Raw genomic sequence first — 17243 nt, 5'->3', positions numbered from 1 at the left:
TGCAGTACACATAACTAATTTTTATCTCGGTTTGCTTCTGTTAATTATTACTATTGAAAGTAAACATGCCTTTTTGCCTTTCCGTATACTCAACTACATTATTGATGTGCTGTGGCCAAAGACTTACAAAAGCAAGAGGGGTTAAATGCCATGGGAGCCAAAACTCTGCATACCCCCCTCCCCCCACCCCATAAGAAACGGATATAAAATAGCTGTTAGTCCCACCATCTCCTCACTTTCCTTCTATTCAACCCCCTCCACAGGCTGAGCTGCAGCTCAAGGCTGACAGACGCATTGCCGTATGCTGCTTATGAATGGCGGCGTATTTAATAAGATGTATTTAGCACTGCTTGGAGGGTCGGGTGGGAGAGATATAATTTATCTTAGAGGGGCAGAGGGTGAGCTCATTACAGGCTATCTCTGCACTATATCTTGTGAGGAGCAGCGTGCACGGAATGATAATGTGCCTGCTAATTACGCAGGACTTCTGCGCTCTGCCCGCGTGCCCGTAATCCATACAATTTAGGGAAACGGGATATTCCTCATGTTTGCACACACATAAAATCGTGCTTAATTGAATCGCTAGAGCATTGGTCCTGCTGCAATAAAGCTTGCATGCAGATGTGAGGAGGAGAAGGGACGCAGTGCTGCTTCGTCACCTGCTCTTGGCTTGTTTGGGAGGGATGGGTGGAGGAGAGGATGCGACTCCCCGTGGAGGTGTGAACTGTGAGGAGAAATTCTGCCAGGCACCTTCGAGTTTCTTTTCGGCCTGAGCTTCCGGGAGGCTCGCTGCTTGTAGAAGCCCGTGGCCCAAGGAGGACCCAAAGCCTACGGTCAAGGCAGGCATTGCTTGAAGGCAGCTCCCGCCTTCAGAGGCGCTGGCTCCAAGGAAACTTTCACGATACCTGTTGTGGAGATGGCACATTGAAATGCAGAAGCAGAACGGAAACCCAGCCAGATCCGGCGAAATAAACAATTCAGCGAGCCCTGCATGTGACCTAAGAACCGTGGCGCCTCATACACTATTCTGCAAACAGTTATCAAATCTTTATGTATAACCAGTATCGTTTGAACTAGGGCGGTGCGTTCACTCCTGCGCCAGAGAGCCAAGAAAACCTGCAGGCCACAAATGTGAATCCTGCACTGACACCCAGGCCTTCCTCCCTAGGGGTCGCGGAGATGAGTACTTTCGAGCTGAGAGACAATGTGTTTATTAGTCAAATGTCAATATATAATTTAGCGTACGTCTGCTATAAAATGGTGCACGTCATTAATGCTTTCTGCAAACATTGACATTGCCATGGTGAAATTCGAGGCTGCTCTCCATGTTTCTGAAAACTTTGGCAGATGCATAATCCCCAGATGACAGAGAGGGAAGCTGTTAGCAGAGAGAGGTGGCGGCGCTCACACATGCCTCCAAGGCCGAATACCATACAGAAGACGTGCCCAAAGAGCCTAATGAGGCCCACTGGAGGGTGGCGTAGAGATAAACAGACAAACAGGAGGACAGAAAGTTGCAGGGACGGAATGCCATGCGTTCCCCATCATTGTGCAACATCCATGGAAAGAAGGCATGTGTTTTTCTTGTTACATGCGGGTTTTTATAGGCGGTGTCATTTTAAGGGACACACATGGGTGAAAGGTACGATACGACAGCATGTGATGAAAATATATAGTAGAGGGTGCCTGTGGGGAAAAATAGGTTTACGTTCCTCTAGTCCCACACTTGCAGCAGATTTTCAGTGATTTATGGCCCGGCAATTTTGTCCGTTAATGCAGATGATTCCTTAGTAAGAATGTGGCAGAAAACAGGTATTGCTAATATGTTAAGTATAGCCTCAGGGAGAACCCATTTTTAAAATGTCCGTTAACTGATACAAAGGTAATCTGCGCAGCAGCGCTGAGCATGGGAAAGGGATTGTGATGAGGGGCATACATCACGGACATGCACCAGCAGAAAACTAATGTGTTGCAGGCTCGCATTGCTCATGATAGAACCTTAGTTGCTCTCTTTCCCCCGCTCATATCTCTTTCTCAGACACATACAATGCTTTGAAGCCATCATTAGTTACAGGAGGAGCGCCAATGATCTGAGATGCAACATGTCTGGGTATGACAGTCAGCAGTTAGACACATGCTAGGCTGGTGAATAAGGGTGGAATTCAACCGTCTTCAGATATAGTCAGCAGCCTGCACACTGTAATCAGGTACAGTTCTGATGTATGAGCAGAGTATAATGCAATCGGTCATGCATTTGCGAGCGATTAAGCTATTGGCATTGTAAATGACAATGCCATTTATTTAACGACTAAGCAAGTGGCAATGTAAATGACAATGCAATTTATTTATGATTTAAAAAAAAAAAGTCATGAGCAATGCCAATAGCTCTACCTTTAATAATGCAGAGACCATTGCATTGTAAATGCTTGTTTAAATCCCAACTCACAAAGGGTTCAGTTGTCAACTTGTGAGGGAATCCATGTATATGTTTGGTATTACAGGAGTGAACCCCTAGTTTCAGCCCACATCGACCCAAGTGAGCAGTGGACCACTGCCTACTAAAAATATTTTTTCAACATCCCCTGGTGACCTCTTCCCATTTGTGAATGCTTTACCACTACCTTTCAGTGATTTAAGACCAGATTTTGGTCGCAAAACATTAATGCATACCAATACAATTCAGCATTTGGATGGGACGCTCTAAACACGCCCCTTCCCAATACTGTATCGGTATTTGGTCAGAAATCATGATTCTGTAACGTGTTACTAAATTAGAATTTTGGTTTCATATACAATAAAAAACTCTTTTTATCGCCTCAAAAGACCTGATTCTGTGAATCGAGCCGTTTGAGAATGCAAAAAGGCTTCATACATCTGGCTCATTGTCATAACACATAATTTATCTACAACTTGCATGTATTACCTTTGCTAAGCTATTTGAAAGGATTTTCTCAAATGGCTGTGTTTTGTGCATAGAACACCACATAATACCAATACCCCAACTGTTGGATGATGCTCAGTATGGAGCAGTGAGCCGGTTTATAGCACGACACAAAAACTTGTTTGCCACCTATACTCTTCTGTGTGTTTTGTGAGAGGATTAGGTTGCTTCCTTCATGATATTTCATATTTCAGTCTGCATCTTGATACAAACAAAGATATTTTGAGTTACTGTGTGCAAACTAATAAGGAGGCCAAGCTATCGCATTGATCAGCTTCACGTTTAATTGTTCCAGTCAAATGCAGGTTTAGTGGATTGTGACTGATCACCAGGCATGGTTGCATCTGGTTTTAGTGGGGTTAAGTTAGGGGTTCTGCCAGTGCCTGTTCTTTTGTTATTATTTAGTGGGCATGCACGCATCCATATCATTACCATCATCCTGTGTCCTTCGGTGTAATGTAGAGCTTGTTCCCAAGTTGAAGTACTGGATTAAATCCTCTCGGACATTAATGAAAAACACTCTTCTGGTGTGTGTGATGGTGTGCAAATGGTTGGCATATTATATTTATTTCCTATTTAGTGTGCTGTTTTACCTTGTGGTATCAGTTTGAAAACACTCCCTCAAGCGCCTTGAGACCCTCTGGGTGAGTAGTGCGCTATACAAATTCCTGAACTTGAACTTGAACTTGAACTTAAATGGCATTGATCAGGATAGACTGAACATTAGCAAAAATGTTGAGATCATAATATTTTGCCAGGGAGCCCTCACTTCAAAAACACAGCCTTTTAAATGAGGCAATACCATCTTGCACAATAGAGTTCACTTTGAAACAACGCATTAAGAGAGTTTCTTCATTAAACAAATATTAAAGATGACAATATCCTAATGTAAAATACCGGACTATCCCGTCTTATTCAATCTCAAAGCGAATAAAAGAAAAGCTTATCCATACCTGTGCACAGCAATGACTGAAGTGAAAAGTCGAGGACTGCCAGGTACAACATTGGTAAAGATAAACTCGAAGCGAGTGTTGTTACACTTTGTTAAAATGTAAAGCGCTTCGGTCTGTCCTCGTAGCTTCTGTAACGACAAATGGAAAGGCAGCATTTAAGAATGTCTTTACAGCAACTAAGACCTGCGGTTAAAAATATATTGAATACTCTTCCTCATCCCCCACCAAAAAGAACCAGGAAATAAATAGAAGAAATCCTAAAAAAGCAGAGCATCTAGCGGAGTTTATTGATTTTCCCAACATTATCCGTTGCGGTATAACATGCTTGCATTCTTTTGAAGAAATGTTTTAATCGCATGTACAACGGGAGTTAATTGAAATTTAAAGGAAAATCAAGATGTGCTAAAGTGCGGTTTGCAAATAGTTTCCATGTGGTGTTCTGCAGTAAAACTCTTCTTGACCTGCAAAGATGAACTTACTAATATGACTTTTTTTTAAATTAATAACAAGTTTTATTGGCATGCCTTCCATCACTAAAGTCTTTATCATGTTTACATCATTATTTTGGGAATGCATACATATGTATTCAATTCTAATGCGTTTTTCAAACATTACTTTCCAACAAAAGAAATCCAATGCAATCATATAAGTCAGTTGTAAATGTAGCAAATAGATATATATTATAAACTTATTCATTCTACATTAAAGGCTTTTGCTTTTCCTGTGCTTCATAAGACCTGATTTCAGAGTCTATTATATCTGTCGCAGTGCCCAGCCCGGCAGGACCAGTCCGCTGTAATCCGCCCATCTCTGCCAATTCTTTTAATGTCTCTGAGGGCATCCTCGGGACTGGAAGACCGGAATCTCTAAACCCATGCAGAAGTCCATCCCATTCCTCCATGCCCGGATAGTAGGAGGTGTCTCTAGTTTCCATGTGCTGGCAATATCCTGTTTGGCAATGGTAAGACCTAACCAGAGGAGATGCTGGTTATACTTACTACCACCTATTGTGTCTGTGATATGTAGCAGTGCCAACCTAGGGGATCTAGATAGTTCTCATCCAAGTACCTTAGCCAGGCATGCCAGCACCCCTAACGTTGTGCACTCCCAGCCCGTATGTATGAAGGATCCTTCATCACTGTGTCGGCACAAGCACACTGAAAATTCTATTAGGCCTGCTCTCTATAGTCCATAGCAGGTATAGTAAGCCCTGTGTAGGTACTTGAATTGAATAAGTCTTAATCGAGAAGATATGGCTGCTACACGAGGGGACTCGAGGACTTCGGTCCATTCGTCTGTATCTAGAGGCCGTTTGTCAAGCCTCTTTACATTTCTCGAGAATAGTGGTGCAATGGGTAATGATAGATTGATATATTTTGGATATCTTATGATCACCCAAATCTCCCATTAGGAGTTAAGCCTCCAATGGGTTGAATTCTGGAAACGATTCAACTTTATCAATGTGGGGTAATAGTGTGACGAAACAGCAGATATTTATGTAGGGAGAATGTGTCTTTAGGAGCCTAGAATGATTTGAGAACATTACCTTGAATGACATCACCAGTGGGCGAAATGACTATGTAATCCCATTCACGGAAACCCTGGAGCCCTATCAAATGGGATAATAACTGGTTATGCCAGAGAGGTGTTTCACGGATGGTGCAACCCCACCACCCCATTAGTTGCAGAATTGGTGCCAAGATGGAAAAACTAATTTAGAGGCGGGTAATAACAGGTGGTGTTTTGAATTACTAATATGTCTTTTAACTAACGATACCCAGACAAATTGTAATTTGTAAAATTAAAAAAAATTTTTTTTAAATGAAAGGTTGCACAATATCATTTTTGTTCCCAAGTAAACGGAAAAAATCATACATTCTTTAAAACTTCGACAATATTTTAAATTCAGGAGGGGGGTCACTTGTTTACCCTGCACATAATACACCTCAAATAAGAATATTAAATATAAATCAAACAAAAATACAGCAAAATATTTCTACCAGTCTCAATTCAGCCCATCAATGTGCTATTGGGACTACAATACGTAGGTGTTTTCCTGTGAATAGACCAGCTTATGAGACTTATTCGCTTAGCATATATACAAGTGAGACGAGCCTCACATTACAAAGCCCAGTTACTGTTCTTCATTTGGAAAAGGAAAGAAATACAAAGTAATGTTGACATCTTGGTCAGCAGTACATTTCTGCACCATAGAGAGGATTATAAATGATTTAGGCCAGGCCTAAGGGCAAGGGGAGGTGGTTAAGATGGTGTCGCGAAGAGTAACAAAAAGCCACATTTTTCGAGGGAGGTCATATTTATGTCTAACTAACACAGGACATGTGCTGTTTCTCCGAGATCTTTTGTTTTCTACCCATGGGTTTAGAGAGCGCTCATTGCTTACCTTTGGTTGGCTTCATTGTCACTCTCATTTGCTAGCTTCTTATTGGTCAGTTGCCATAGGTTTCCTTCCTCTTTGTGTATTTGTCCATCGCCTTGAGTATGGACGAATTACTTGTGTCTACTGCTCATTTCTTAGGTGCTACTTTTTTCTTAGAATTTAACTGCTCTACCAAAATGCGTCTTTTTTAGCTGGCTCAGTCATCTACTTCTCCCTGTCTGTGTTCCTTCGCTGTCCGTTTGCTTGCCCCCACTGTCTGTGTTGGCTTGCCGCTACCCTCTCTCCGTTTGTCATCTTGGCTTAGCCTTACCCATCATACCTCATGGCAGTATTTGATTTCCCCACCCCATCCTTTCTCCCTCCATCCCTCTGTTGTGTCCATGTTGGCTTGCCCCCAATCTTCCTCCCTCTGTTAGTTTTCCATTTGGGCTTGACTCCATTGCTTTGCGTGTTGGCTTAGGCCTCCACCTTCCCTCTCTCCACAGTCCGTGTTGACTTGCCCCACCATCTCACCCTCCCTCCATTTGTTGTCTGCATTGGTTATGCACCGTTCATTGACCGTCTTAGCTTGAACCTACCTCTCTCCCTCTGTTCATTGTCTGTGCTGACTTGCCCACAACCTACCTCTGTCCCTTGCCCATCTTGGCTTGCCCCCATCCAACATCTCCAGGTGAACTAGTTTGGTGGTTGTTGGACAACCACTAGGCTGGGCTGCAGGGGGCCTGGGTGACCACCTCCACCAGCCCATACATCCCCTCCTCTAAAGACGTCTCAGCCCGGGTGTCTCAACAAAGGGAGGGGAGGACAAGGAAGTCTTTCCCGTTTGGACTTGGGGCCAGAAATATAGTCTATTTTAATCTCTAGGCAGCTCATACAGGAAAGGTCTATGACAACTAATAAGCACCCACTCCCTCAAAACACCTGTTGACCACTCCAAGCACCCCAGGTCACACCAAGCCTCCCTAACGCACCATCCACTTCCCTCCTTTTAACATTATACCTACCTACTACTATACTCTCTACCTACCCAGGAGCACAAGCACTTCTACAAACACAGACCAACTCTGTGCTATGTCTTAATCCAGAACACCTACCACTAGTCTGTCACTACCACACTCTGTGTATATATAGATGCTCCCTTGGACTTACAACAAAAAGCTCCGATGAAAACGTAACACTACCCCATTTATTTTTCCAAGCAATGTAAATGGCCGATTTCAAGAATCCTGGGAAACCTAGTGGACCAGTCGGCTACTCTTCTGATGCTTGCCCCCCTTGAATCTTCGGGAACACTATCAATATCCACAGCCATACTAGGCAGAAACTGATCAACAACTCTTTATCATCCATTTTTCCAGAAACATTTGAAAATGTATAAATTTAACCATTACAAATAAAACCAACTTGGGCCCTCAAATATGAAACAATTACAGCCCAATGGCAAATGGGCTATTCCTTGCCAAACTTATAGAAAAGGGCACTATTTGCCATTTGGGACAACCTTAACAACACAGCAGACCAAAATGGGGTCGCTGCACTATTACTATTCAACGTCTTGGCTGAATTTGACAATGTCGATCAGGAACCATGATTATTAAGGCTCAAAGAAGTTGGCATGGAGCGTACTGCTCGCACTTGAATCTCAATCTACCTACATAATAGAAATAAATGTGACCCAATCACCTCCTTTCTCATCAATACTACATTATAAAATCTGGCATCCGTCAACGCTATATCATCTCAACTCTCCTTTTTAACATCTACATGAAATCCTTATCAGCACTAAACAATGGTTTTAGCTGCACTTGTAATAACTATGCCAACAATATATAAATAATTCTCCGATGGGAAAACCCCATGACAGTCAAAATTTAAAAATGTTAATTTGCCTTTTGGCCATTAACTAGTGGATGTCATTGAGTCGCCTTAAATGAAACGCCTCCAAAATGGAGACACTTGCCTGTGGTGATTTGAAAGCCCATGATCCTCTATGTGGCTGTCCAGATAAACTAGGAATACCACCAAAAATGTCCTAGGAGGTATTGCTATTGGTTCCCTTCTGTGTAAATAACCGTATTCTGCTGAAGCACCCACAAATTGTTTTCATAGGTAGTGACTTTCAAGGCAATGAGTCTTTGAAAAAAATGTAAATAGTTGTTTGTGTGTGTGTGGGGGGTAATTTGCGAGAGAATGGAAACTCAACAGACACTGCTAACTGGCCCGACACTGCTTGTGCAGCAACACATCCAGCACAGGCAAAGCAAAGGGTGTCAATTTGTAAAAGTGCTTTAAAACCCTTGAAAGATGGTTATCTGTGCATGCAGTATGAGCCTATAGAGTGAATAAGCCCATGCAGGGATGGCCATCTTTTAATGTTTTTTCTAAACCTTTCTTCCAAACAAAGACATTTAAAAATGGCTGCTTGTGCATGCATGCAAACGGGCAGCCATTCTGACATGCCTTTTGTAATAAAGGTTTTGCAAAAACCATTTAGAAGGCATTGTGAAGGCCAAAAGTCCAGCAGCCAACGTCAAGCCTATTGACTTTGCAAAGATTTGTTTTCAAGTGTCTTTCTTAGCAGCGCCCCCTCCCCCGCAAAGTTCCAGTAGGTCAGAGGAGGAAGCTCCACCACCCAACCACCAAATCCTTAGGAAATAATAGCAAGATCACACATTTTAAGAGTGTATATCTTTACGGTCTTTTGATAGCGGTCTGTTAAACGCCTCTCCCCAATATGTGAAAAAATATCTCACTTCTCCTATATCTATTTACGCATCTCTGGAAACTGTAAAACTATTTAAAAATCCCTAACTCTAGTAGCTCTAAACCTAGAGGATCCAGAGAAATAAACCTCTAGATCCAACTTTCTAGCTGACATAATGTTGTCAGAGCAAGGTAAAAGAGGAATGCTCTCATTGAGAAAATACCATTAAAAACATAATAACCCACAAGGCCTCCTTAAACAGCAAAAGAGAAGGAAGGTTGGTTGAAAGCAAGGCTTTAGATTCTGTAGGCTGGGGAGAGATTAATATTGAAAGGTTCCATAGGTGCCTAGAGTTGTGATAAATCATTGAAAGCAAGTGTTGTGGTCACTGGTCTCAAGTGGGCTGTAAACAGACAGTTTACAATCCTGGCTTTCTTGCACACTGGACACTCTGAAGCAAAATATCTGGGCCATTTAATATACAAAAACAAATGCAATTTTTTGCAAAGGCTCTTGGCTAAATAGTCTGGCTCATGATATGTAATGTACCCCGATTATAACAAAAAATTTACTAGTACTGAGGTGAATAGCTTAAACTTTCAAAGGTGGAAAAACATTATTTACCACACAACTCAGTTAAGAAAAATTGGAAGATTACTTGTATTTTTGTTTTTAACTCCTAAGGATATTCATTTAAATTAAAATCTAAGAGATGTGGGTTTCTTTCCTATGCATTAACGCATTGAAGGACTTTTCAGCTAAACGTGTATTGTCAGAGAATAGTGCAATAAAACGGCAGACATTAAAACATTGTGAAAAGTACTTGGCAGAAAGTGGAATACAAGAAAACTGAGACCAAATGTATGACTATTTATGATAAAATTGATCAGTACATATTTTGTGCAACAACTAACATTTTATAGCCAGAAAGGTAAATGTACTGGGCTTGATCTGTTCTTTAGTACTCCTCAAGAGAACATATAGATGGTTCAACTGTCACTCCTAGCCTATAGGATACACATGAACAAGTACATTTGAAAAGGCCTAGAATGATTGGGCACATAATACTGTTGTTACCTTTGAATGTGTGCATTGTCCGGACAATGGTTACACATTTTTAAATACTAGCAATTCATTACATCAAGCTAAGAGTAACAAGCACTCACCGAGTTAGCTGTTCTTGTTGTGATGGTTATCATGCAATTGTATCCAACAGCTAAAAATGTGAAAGCATATGGCACATGTCAAAAAATTAACGTTAGAAAAATAACAGTGATCTCCAACTTGTAACATACAGTGTTTCCCATAGTATTCATCAGCAATGTTTATGAATTTTTTGGCTCTGCCATCCTTGAAAAAAGATTCCAGGATCCACATATTTTAGCCGCGGCCGCTGCAGGTAAGTTTGGTGGGGCAGGCTGGAGGGGATTTCGAGAGACGACACGAGGGAAAATGAATTAATTGGTTAATTTTACCTTGTGGTCGTCTCTAGAAATCCCCCGCAGCAGGCCCTAACGCCATTACCTCCAGCGGACGCGGCTGACAGATTTATTAGTATTAAACAAAAAAAAATTAAACTATCTTTATGACGGTTCCAGTGCTCTTAGTAAAACATTTTCTCTTTTTCTATCTGTATTAATCAATACGGTTGAGAAGGCCACATGATAAACTTAGCGTGGATAGATCTATGTATGAATGAAAGTCAGTGGATCACTGTACATGGTCAAAAGCAAAGACAGAGCCAACGTGTGACAGAAGGGGTAGCTGGTTTGTGTATTGTTACCCCATCATCAAATTGTATTCATAAAAAAAGGTGGGCCTTCAGCCCTTTTTTAAATTGGAGGAGGGTTGGGACCACCCTGATAGCAATGGAGGTGTTGCTCTACATCTAATGTGCATAGGTGAAGAAGGCTTGTTGCCTAGTTTCGTTCTTTTTGCACTTCCATTTCTCCAGTTAGTTTGCGTCCTGGTTGCAGGTGTCAGGGGTATGGGAGTCGGTGAGCATGTCAGCTAGATAGACAAGGGATGCTGGTTGTGCTTGCTTTATAAATGATGCAGCTAATTTTAAGGATGGTGCTGGCTGGCAAGGGAAGCCAGTGGAGTTCCATCAGTTTGGAGCTGATGCAGTCACATTTGTACAGGTAATTAAATGAGGCATACAGAAGCATGTAGGGTTCCCTTAAGGGGGGGGGCAGTGTGTCTGGAGGCCTTGGAGCAAGGCATTGCCAAGATACAGAGGGGGAAGGTTGCATGAAGCATGGTTCAGCATAAGCTAACAAATTATGCAGATATTCCTGGCCCAAAGCTTTTTAGAAGATGTGCCCAGAAAGTAATGATTGCAGAAAGCATACAGAGCAGACTCCCTACAAATTTCTGAAATGGAAACATGTCTTAAGAATGGCACAGATGGTAAGGCCCGTCAGTGACGGGCCACCCGACATCATAATAGGGCCCTTTATTCGGAAATAATTTAGCTATGGCGTAGCTGACCTTCAGCTTGCAGGTTTTTCTAAAGTATTTGAGAGTAGATAACTTGTTAGGGTCTTTGAAGGTTTTGTATATTCTTTCAAAGAGTCTAGGGACCTTTCTTATAGGATGGAGTTGATCCAAGAACCAAGAGTTATGACTGCAATGGGCAACATTGCTTTTTTGCACGCTGCAACTGAACAAATGGAATTTTCATGAAAAAATGAATTTATATCAGAAGGAACTGTTTTTTTCACTAATGTAATTAAGAACTTGAGGACAATCAGAATCAGTTCTATGTGTGAGATGCTTTTTGTGATGGCGAATTGAGTGGTATTAGTCTTGAATGCAGAGGAAGGTGGGTGAATGAGTAAAGTTATTTGTAGGTGGTCTGACTCATCAACTTCAACGGGGGAGGGGGGAGATACATTCCACCTTATGATTGTCATGGGCCACCAACTCTATGATTTCAACTTTAGAATGGACTCGCATTTTCAGCTAGTCTAAGCTGTTATTTGCTCAGCACAACGTGCAACAAGTAACCAGGTATATTTATCTGATGCAAGACTCTAATTGACCTTAAGGAAACCCAAGGACATATTGCATTTACTACAAGTTGCAATTTGGCAATAAAAATTGTGAGCTTTGTGACTCTGGAAGGGTGATAAATTCCACGAAACTAAGTGGCAGTGCTTGTGGGGATTTTCCAGCAACAGAGATAATTGTTTTTAGAGGTGGGAAGTTTAGTACACTAAGCTGTTTATTAATATCGGTGAGACTCCACCACCAGTGTTCTCTGCATCTGACTGCTGTTAGTATATTTTAACCAGATGGGGCGGGAAGGTCAGCTGTAGGTTTTTAGTGTGAGCTTAGCCATGTTTTTGTAAGGCTGAGAAAGACCAAGTCTATTTCTGAGATGGAGCTTGTAACATCTATGTGATGAGCACTGGCCAACCACCAGTTGCATAGGCAACCTTTGAGTATAAGAGATGTTAAAGACCTGGCTGGCTGATAAAACTGATCCTTGTGCAAAGCTTTGATATTTACCAGGTATCATTATTTTAGGTACTGATTGTTGTGACGCTTAGTGTTATTGAAACTAGGAGCAGGGGCACATAAAAACACATATTTCAAAATGGTAAATAATATAAAAAATACAGAAAACTGCCACTAACTGACTAGAACAAATACCTTTAATTAAAAAATATAAACTGATTATAAGTTATAACTTTTAAACACACACACACGTGTACTTTCAAATTCAAAATTATTTAATTTATTTTACATTATTTTTGGTGGGGTTTTATTAGGTCTCTATCTCCAGTATTTTATATGGGAGAGTGAAGCACTACCTGCGAGTGGCCATGTGTGGTGCCGGAGTTACTCCAAGGTTGGGCTGCACTACTTGTTTACAACAGTTTTGGGACCTTCTTGGCTGTAGTAACTTTAGAAGTGCAGTTTGTGACTGTTTTGTGGGATAGTATTTGCTTGTCCCTCCTTAAACACAACTTACCTTTCCCTAGGCCTCTCATTAATCCACCTTAAGCCCCTTCCATTTATTAGTAATGATGCACCCACTCCCCGAGGTTCCTCCCACATTACTACTAAAGCATATACCTACGTACGTGGAGATCTCTGCAAAAGTAGCTGAGACCTCAGCATACATAAGATAGGAGAGGTGGAGTTCTTCTCACATAGGTTTGTGAATAGTATTTTCTAGCATGTGAAAATTACTTTTGTAGTCTATTAAACATACTACAAAGTACAGTTAGTTTGTGTATAGGCCACAAATAGGTCAAAGCTCATACTAAATTCTGACAGGCAAGGTAAACTTGGCAATTCTGAATAAAAAAAACCTCCTGTTCACTGTCCACACCATTATAATAGTAGAAACTTAAGTGACTCTAATTGAGTTTCAACATTAGTATTGTTTGGGGAATATAGCTACCAAAGACTCCTGTGCAGTTTTGTTTGACGCACAATAACAAAGAGTTCTAACACTATTACCAGTCAGGAGATTGATGGATGATGACTGTTTGAAATTAGTTGGTTGTGTTTCATCTGTGCATGCATGCGTTCTCTGGTCTGGGTCTAAAGATCTCACATAGCACAGCAGAGCAGTGTGCTACTTGTCATTGACCGAACCAGCCATCAAAAATGGTATTGTGTATTAGCATTTATATAGCACTCACTAACCCTATTTGGAAGGTTGTTGGTCATGCCTGCGTGGCTAACCCACTACACAATGTAGGGTGTGTGACTGGAAGGTATTGTCTTGGTTTTGATCTTATGTGGGAAGTGTTTTGGTGTTGCGTGTGATGACTAGTGTGGTGTGGTTACTGATTTTTGGGATGCAGCGCCTAGTAGTGCAACAGTGGACTGTGATCATATGAAATAGCATTCAGCGGCCTGCAGAGATGATCAACATTGCCAGGATACTTAAAACCATAATCAGCGTGTCAGGCTCTCACACTTCTTCGTCTAAGGCGGTTACAACACAGAGTGGCCATTCTGAGAGTTTTGTTGATGTTTATGGTCTTGAGCAGGCATAGACTGGGGAGAGGGATGGTCAGAAGATCAGCCTGGATGGACTTTGGTAAAATCATTACTTGTATTATTGTCATAGTGAGAGGTCAAGAAGATGTAACAGCATGTACTTAGTTGGGACCTGCAAAGGTGAACTAACTTAGAGTCCTCTGGTGGCCAGCGGTATGTGGCAGATCCCTCAGTTATTCCAGGCATGTTCAGTTGATGAGGAGTTTGATGCTATGGACTGGTGTAATAATGGGTGATAGACATGATCTACGTGGTTCTGCCTTACACAAGCGTGAAAGGGCCAAGCAGTATAAGGGAATTAATATGCAGATTCTTAGAAGGACAATTGACTATGACTGCTGAGTGCTGTGGCATTATAGTTAGAGAGGGACAGGATTTAAAAAAAAATAATTTACATTATTATACAACACCAATGTAAGACACAGGTTAGCCCTCCATAAATTTCCTGGGTACAGAAGACTGTATGAGGAGAGTGTACTGGTTGAGAATGTTCATATCTTTGGACTGTAAATTGTAATTGAAGGAACAATTATTGTTGCAGGTTCTAGCTCAGGGTTACGGCATGGTGAAGTTAGCATGAAAACAGCCATGCTTCCCCCTCTCTTTTACCTAAATGTTCCTGGATACTTCACATCTTGACTAATTGTGACTTTCAGAGCTTTAATGCTTCTATGAAAAAAGTGGTGCCGCCTATGAATTTCTTATAGTACGTAAGCATGAACATCTGTGGCACAAGCCTGGAGTGCAGTATCCTATTTTATATTCGTTGCTTGAAATATAAGTTGTAGGTGTAGTGGTCCATTTCCTTGGGAAGCTTTGCGGACAATGCTAAGTGCCTTGAACATTGCTCGTCTAGTTACATGTAGCCAATGAAGTGCTACCAGGAGTATCAAGCATTCACTGGGGCAGCAGCGTTTTGGATAAGGGGTAAGGAAGTTACATAGACGTTGAATATCAGATGGGATAAGATGGATTCCTGAGGGGCACCACAGTGGCGGGTGTGAGGGCCTGATGTGAAATGTGGTAGGTATAACAAGCTTTGTCTGTCTTTCAGATATGAGTCAATCCATTACACGTAATTTCTTTGCATTTTCACATATTCCGATGTGATGGAGTCTTTGCAATAGTATGTGGTGGTCAACAGTATTTAATGCTGCTGAGAGGTCTAGAAACTAGGAGAGAGCCACTCCATTGTTGTCTACTGTGAGTTTAAAGTCATTCCATATGTATATGACGCCTGACATCAAGTCCCTTTCCTCAATAAACTTGGAAAGATGAGTAAAACAAGATCTTTTAAGTAAAGAAAGTATAAAAGATAAGAGAAAGTGAGAGGGATAAAGAGAAAAAAGAAAGAGAAAGAGGATGGGAGTAAAAGGGCATCAAGTTTGGAAAATGAGAAGAAAGAGGGAAGAAAAGGGGGAGAGCAGGCAATTAATATTTTAAGGTACAGAGTGAAGAACCATGAGGCGGGTATTCACAACCCCACCACATTGTCCCTCAATTTGATGGAATTCTGTGTGGGTGGAGTGCTCAATCGTGTAGCAACCTGGTTATTCAAACATCAGGAAAGGTTGGGTCTGTAATGGGGAAGCCTGGTGCTAACGAACAAGTTACTTACCTTCGGTAACGCTTTTTCTGGTAGATACTAGATCTGCCTGTGGATTCCTCACCTTGTGAATATCCCCCTTGCGTCAGCAACATTCGGAAAGTCTTTTGTAGCCTCGCGCCGACGTGGACTCGGACGTCATAGAGACACGACATCGCTCGCGACTCCGCTGACGTCACCGACGCCTACAATAGGCCCACGCCGGCGTGATGACATCAGTTCCACCCTTTTTTCCGTGCCATCGAGGCACACGGACGGACCAATGACAGTAGAAATATACAAAGTATACACAGTATACAATAGTCAAGGCAAAACACACAGTGTAAAGTAAATGCAGGAAAGCAATACATTTCCTTGACAACAAAATAAATATACATTACAGTACAATTACTCTGGCATAGAAGAGTGGACAACGGGGAGGCGGGTGGGTCAGTGAGGAATCCACAGGCAGATATAGTATCTACCAGAAAAAGCGTTACCGAAGGTAAGTAACTTGTTCTTCTGATAGATACATCTGCCGTGTGGATTCCTCACCTTGTGAATAGAGTCCCACAGCAGTCCCCACTCCCGGAGGAGGGTGTCCACTCTTCTAAACCAGGAAATCCTGAAGGACAGAGCGCGCAAAATGGCCGTCCCTCCTGACTTCGGTATCCAAGCAGTAATGCTTCGCGAAAGTGTGGAGGGAAGACCAAGTTGCCGCTCTACAAATATCTTCAACAGGCACACCTCTAGCCAACGCAGAGGTCGAAGACTTAGCTCTTGTAGAATGAGCCCTTATACCCTCTGGAGGTTCCTTACCGGCCAAAGAGTAGCAGATCTTAATGCAGAGAACGATCCATCTTGATAAGGTTCTTTTATGGACCGCTCTTCCCTTCTTGCAACCAGCAAACCCAACGAAGAGCTGGTCCTCCAAACGAAAATCCTTGGATCTGTCCAAGTAAAAGGAAACCGCCCTCTTAGGGTCCAGGCGGTGCAGTCTCTCTTCCTCCTTAGAAGGGTGAGGGGGAGGATAAAAGGAAGGTAGGGTAATGGACTGACTCAAATGAAAGGGAGTCACCACCTTAGGCAGAAAAGCAGCCCTGGTCCTGAGAACCATTCGATCAGCATGAATGGTCAGAAAAGGGGGCTTAGAGCTCAGAGCTTGAAGCTCACTTACCCTCCTTGCCGAGGTTATTGCAACGAGGAAGACTGTTTTAAAGGTAAGAAGCCTCATGGGACATTTGTGAAGAGGCTCAAACGGAGCACCCATCAGAAAGGTTAAAACAAGATTTAAATCCCACTGTGGCACAATAAAAGGCGAAGGAGGAAACTTATTCGTGAGGCCCTTCAAAAACCTCAAGACCACGGGAGACTTAAAAAGAGACGGCTGGTCAGGCAAGCAGAGAAAAGCTGACAGCGCCGAAAGGTAGCCCTTCACAGTAGCAACAGCAAGCCCCTGTTGCGCCAGAGAAAGAGCAAACTGTAGTATATCAGATAAATGGGCTCTCACAGGGTCAATAGACTTCTCCCTACACCAATCAACAAATTTCGACCATCTATAAAAATAGATGGACTTAGTGGAGTCACGCCTGGCGGATAAGATGACATCCACAACGTCAGGCGGGAGGGAAAAGGAA

General features: G+C 42.1%; 1 protein-coding gene across 1 annotated transcript in view; it reads right to left on the bottom strand.

Annotated features, from left to right (window-relative positions):
* Positions 1-17243, bottom strand: part of BBS5 (Bardet-Biedl syndrome 5) — a 198582-nt gene that overhangs the window by 126434 nt on the left and 54905 nt on the right. The window contains exons 4-5 of the mRNA XM_086956075.1: positions 10166-10215; positions 3895-4022 (exon numbers count right to left, since the gene is read on the bottom strand). Of these exons, the coding sequence (XP_086812201.1) occupies positions 3895-4022; positions 10166-10215 (178 nt within the window). The remainder of the gene's footprint in view (positions 1-3894; positions 4023-10165; positions 10216-17243) is intronic.

This window comes from Lissotriton vulgaris, chromosome 2_1 (genome assembly GCF_964263255.1).
Source record: "Lissotriton vulgaris chromosome 2_1, aLisVul1.2, whole genome shotgun sequence".
Taxonomy (NCBI): Eukaryota; Metazoa; Chordata; class Amphibia; order Caudata; family Salamandridae; genus Lissotriton; species Lissotriton vulgaris.
The sequence above is the reverse complement of the archived record's forward strand: the minus strand, read 5'-3'. Positions and strand labels throughout refer to the sequence as shown.